This window comes from Lepidochelys olivacea (assembly GCF_965140295.1).
Source record: "Lepidochelys olivacea isolate rLepOli2 genome assembly, chromosome: 8".
In the NCBI taxonomy this organism is placed as follows: domain Eukaryota; kingdom Metazoa; phylum Chordata; order Testudines; family Cheloniidae; genus Lepidochelys; species Lepidochelys olivacea.
The window spans coordinates 45,622,856-45,626,982 of NC_140418.1; the positions used below are offsets into that span (position 1 = coordinate 45,622,856).

Genomic DNA, 4,127 nt, shown 5'->3' on the forward strand with positions numbered 1-4,127 from the left:
GTGAAGCAGTTAAAAACAGGGTCTTCCCTCCCTCCACACTTCTGTATACTAAATTTTCCATGTAACTATTGCTTATCCTCTATAGAACATGGCCCAGATGAGCCCTGGGAATGAAATCTGGTCCTGGGAATTAAGCCATTTTCTAAGTCAAATGTGGGAAGTGGAGGGGGATACATTTTAGGATGAAAATGGCAAATAACTTTAAAAAACCCTACTACCCTGACATACCCTGCAGACACTTGGAGCACCTGCAAAAGCAAAGAGTTAAGGTGCTAAACGGCCATACATAATATAAATCTCCCCTCCCCACCCCAGCAGCAATGATTGCATCCTGCGCCAGGCAGCGAACACCCCAGCCCTGCGGAGATACACACAAACACCATCTCTCCAGGGGACCAAATGCTGTCCTTAGTAGGGTAATTGGGATTTTCATAGCTGTAACAGAGCAGAATTGGGCCCAATGCATCAGCTTCTTCTCAGGTAGTTAACACTCTCCTTGAGTGAGTAGTGAGTTTAAAGGAGGCCTTTGGCATGCTAGATTTTTTCATCTACACTTAAGGTTCTCCTAAGGTGATCCAAATAGTTCATAAGGTGAAAGTTTTAATCCTTGTAGATCCGTTTCCAAGTCAGTTTGGCTGTCGCATGTCAAAGACCAAACCAGGGATGCCTGGTGGGCTTCTTCCAGCTAGATCCTTGCTAGCCCAGCACAGTATTAGACTAGTCCTATGGACAGAATGTATCTTAAACTGTACAGTACCCAAGCCATGTTAATATCAGTCCAGAGTGCATATTTGCTGAAAGCAACGCTTTGGTGGTCAGCTCTAAAGTTTATATAAACCAAAAAATGTCTTGGTTTCCTCAAAATTAACCAGAGCCGTTTCAGAGACATTCACATACAAGCTGTCTGATTTGGTGAGGTTGAACAATGCCCCCAGGTAGCTGCCCCTGGCCCACATCTTCCCAGCCGCACAGTAGTTCATCTTTCTGTCCTCCATCAGCACCTGGCTAGCTGGGTAGGCTGGATTTCGTTTGAAAACCGTGTGATCTAAGGGCAGGTTGTTGCAGATCTTGCCTCGGAAGAACACCTTGGAGTACACAAAGTACAGGCCTGTTTCATTGATCACCAGGCTGCGCTGTCTGTATTGAATGCTGGAGGTGAAGGCATGCCCAAGAGTGGCCACCCATTCCAAAGGAAGGGCTTTCTGATCAGCTTTGCCTAGTAACAAAGATGAACAAGAAGCATTTAGACAGGCACGTGCATGCTAACAGTTTGCAAGTCAGACTAGTCGTGGGCAAGTTACTTAACCTCAGCTTCTTTCTGTAAAACAGACATGATGCCTGCCAAACTCAGAGTCAGGAGGCTGAGTTCATTCATGCATGTCAAATGCTCTGCAGTCTCCAGCCCACATGGTTACTCAGCCCAAAAGTGAAGCAAAAAACCCACATAAACATAAAAGTACCAGATGAAATGAATGGGGAAAGGAAGTGGGAGTAAATCAGAACCCTTGAGTCTCACAGGTCAATCCTGGAAGGTGAATGATCCAAAGGGAACGCTGCTGCTCAATAGCCAGATGACTAACTCGGAAGTAACCCAGAAACCACTTTCCCCATCCACATCCAGCTTCCTGCAGCCACTTCTTTCCCCAATATGCTGACTCTTTACCCTGTGTCACATACCTGTTAAATGTGCTGCCTTCCTGATCACCTTTTTCTCTGCTGTTACATTCAGAAGTCCTGCGTTAAAACAGAGAAAGGAGACAGCTTCAGGCTTTGTGGAGAAGACGCGGTGAGGAAATTAAGACTAGGAAGGGGGTCCCCTCCAGGGAATTACAGAGAGAGACAGTTACAATGGATTGGAGATATACTTTGTCAGGCAGGCATAATTAACCTGTGACACTACCTGCTGCAGGACAGCATTCAGGTATACTCTGTAGCTTGGTAAATTTAAAAAAAGGATTGGGCAGTTAATGCAGAAGACTCAGCGCAACATCCGTACCTAGAATAGCTAGGAAAAAATGCAAGGGCTATCAGATCACTTTAAGATGTCAAACTGATTCCCAGATGGGCTCAAGTAGAAATTTCTTTCTCACTCCACATGATACAATCCAGCTTTGCACAATCAGCTGCGGATCATTGGTCTGTTCTGATAAGACCATTTCCATGTCCCTAAAGAATAGGAGCCTTACAACATCTAAAGGTAGAAGGCCACTGAAGACTCTAACAGAGTGATTCTGTTGAACTTAGCAATCAAATCTTTGGACAAATGGAAGTAAAATGCATCTGTTTTAGCTCAGTTACAATTTTAAGACAAAGGCAGAATGATTTCCCAAGATGCTTCCTTTCAAACTGTTTTCTAAACAAAACTGCATTGAAATTGACACATTCATCCAGAAAGTTGCGATTTTGAGGTAACATTTTCCAGATGGGAAAATATTTGGTCAGAAAATGCTTAGCCAGTTTTAGTTACAACAATATAGCTTGTACACTAGAGACTCAAAAAAAATCAAGTTGCCCTTTAAAAGAGGCAAAAAGTCAAGGAAAACAAGAGGAAAAAATAATATAGTAATTTTGGAAACCCATCTGCTATCATTTTCCTTTCTACTCCTCTCTCCCTATATCTGTTTCTCACAGCATGGCAGGAAAACCAGAATCCCACCTTTACAGTGAAGCTCAGGCTATCACATGCATCATCCAAGAAAGGAAAAGGAGGGACCCTGGCTGCAGAGTTGGAATCCAAGGGAATCTGAATTTTTGCAATGTTTATGGGTGTTCAGATCTGGGGCCCATCTCTAATCAATGTTCCCCACAGGCTGCCTGCATTATGCCAACTTTCTTCTGCTTGAGGGCTAGAAGGGAGACCCCTACCGGCCCCCCAAGCCCATGACATGCACAGTTACTGCTACAGCCAAAGGAGTGAACGTGTCATCTGAAAAGCATCAGAACCTCACGGATATAACACCCCCATCTGCCACCCAAAATGAAGGCGTGGTAGGGGGCAGGAAGGGGAAAAAGCAGAGATGCTGCCATTCGCAGAATTCTTGGCCTGGGTTCTCCCCCACACACACTGACTCGCTGGGTAAGGATGGCTCACCTATGCGCTTCTCCATAGACGAAAGAACATGTCCGGTGCTGGTTAACTGTCAAAACAGAAGAGAGACAAGTTCACACCTAGTAAGTGACCATGACATGTAAAATAACCATCAGGAATAGGGACAGATCCTCAGCTGGGGCAAGTGGACATTGACTTCAATCCAGTTCCACCAACTTACATCCGCTAAAGGTCTAGCCCAGCATTCTCATTGCTGGCCACTTCTACGTCTATTAATAACCAGACGGACATTACCTCTCGGAGCTCAGCCAGTTCCTTCTGCAGCTGGACAATCTGAAACATCCCCAGCCCCACTCCAGCAAGGGCCAGCAGGATCAGTAAAAACACCACCAAGAAACAGAGGCATGTGCCATCCCTCTTGTTGCTCTGTTTTCTCCTCCTCCTCTCCGGCACGGGCGGTGGGCAGGTGGCAACGGGAGCCGACGGGGCACAAGTGGGACTGGCACAGCTGTCCACCCAAAAGATCTGGGGGTAGACATAATTCAGGTTCTGCTGCATGGTGGGCAGCGGAATGGCTGGGCCGCCCTGGCTATGGAACTCCTCTTTCATGCGGCAGCTAAATCCGGCTGTGCCAGCCACAGACTGAGCCCCAGGAGGGAAGCCGGCTCTGCCTTTATACGCCTGCATCACCCTAGCAGTGCGAGATCTACTTGTACGTGCCTGAGTCTGAAAAACCTGAGCCAGAAGCAGCAAACCTCAAAGAGCTTCCGCCCACCCCCTCTGATGCAAGACTGCTCCTCCCACATGAAGAGAGCAGGCACATTAGGTGCTTCTGAGTGAGCAACTAAAAGCTCAGCCATGGGCTGCAACGGTAACCTCCATGGGCCATCCCCATGAACTAGACCCACTGGCCAGGCCAAGAGAACAGGTGCCCTGAGTTAGGAAAGGGTTAAAAGAGTGGCAGAGGGGAGGGTTCCCATCCTCCATTCAGCCAGGTGCTGTGTAACCACATTAGAGCACAAACCTGCCTGCTCCTCCACCACCTATTTCCAACAGCCTACGCTGGTAGCGCTGCACC

The 4,127-nt window shown here is 47.1% G+C and overlaps 1 protein-coding gene across 1 annotated transcript; it reads right to left on the bottom strand.

Annotated features, from left to right (window-relative positions):
- Positions 1 to 821: 821 nt before the first annotated feature.
- FASLG (Fas ligand) lies at positions 822 to 3,736 on the bottom strand (the record flags this gene model as incomplete). Its single annotated transcript, XM_084635663.1, has 4 exons — positions 822 to 1,216; positions 1,678 to 1,734; positions 3,092 to 3,137; positions 3,344 to 3,736. The coding sequence occupies 4 exons, from the start codon at positions 3,734 to 3,736 to the stop codon at positions 822 to 824; spliced, it is 891 nt and encodes a 296-aa protein (XP_084491789.1).
- Between the last annotated feature and the right edge of the window lie 391 nt (positions 3,737 to 4,127).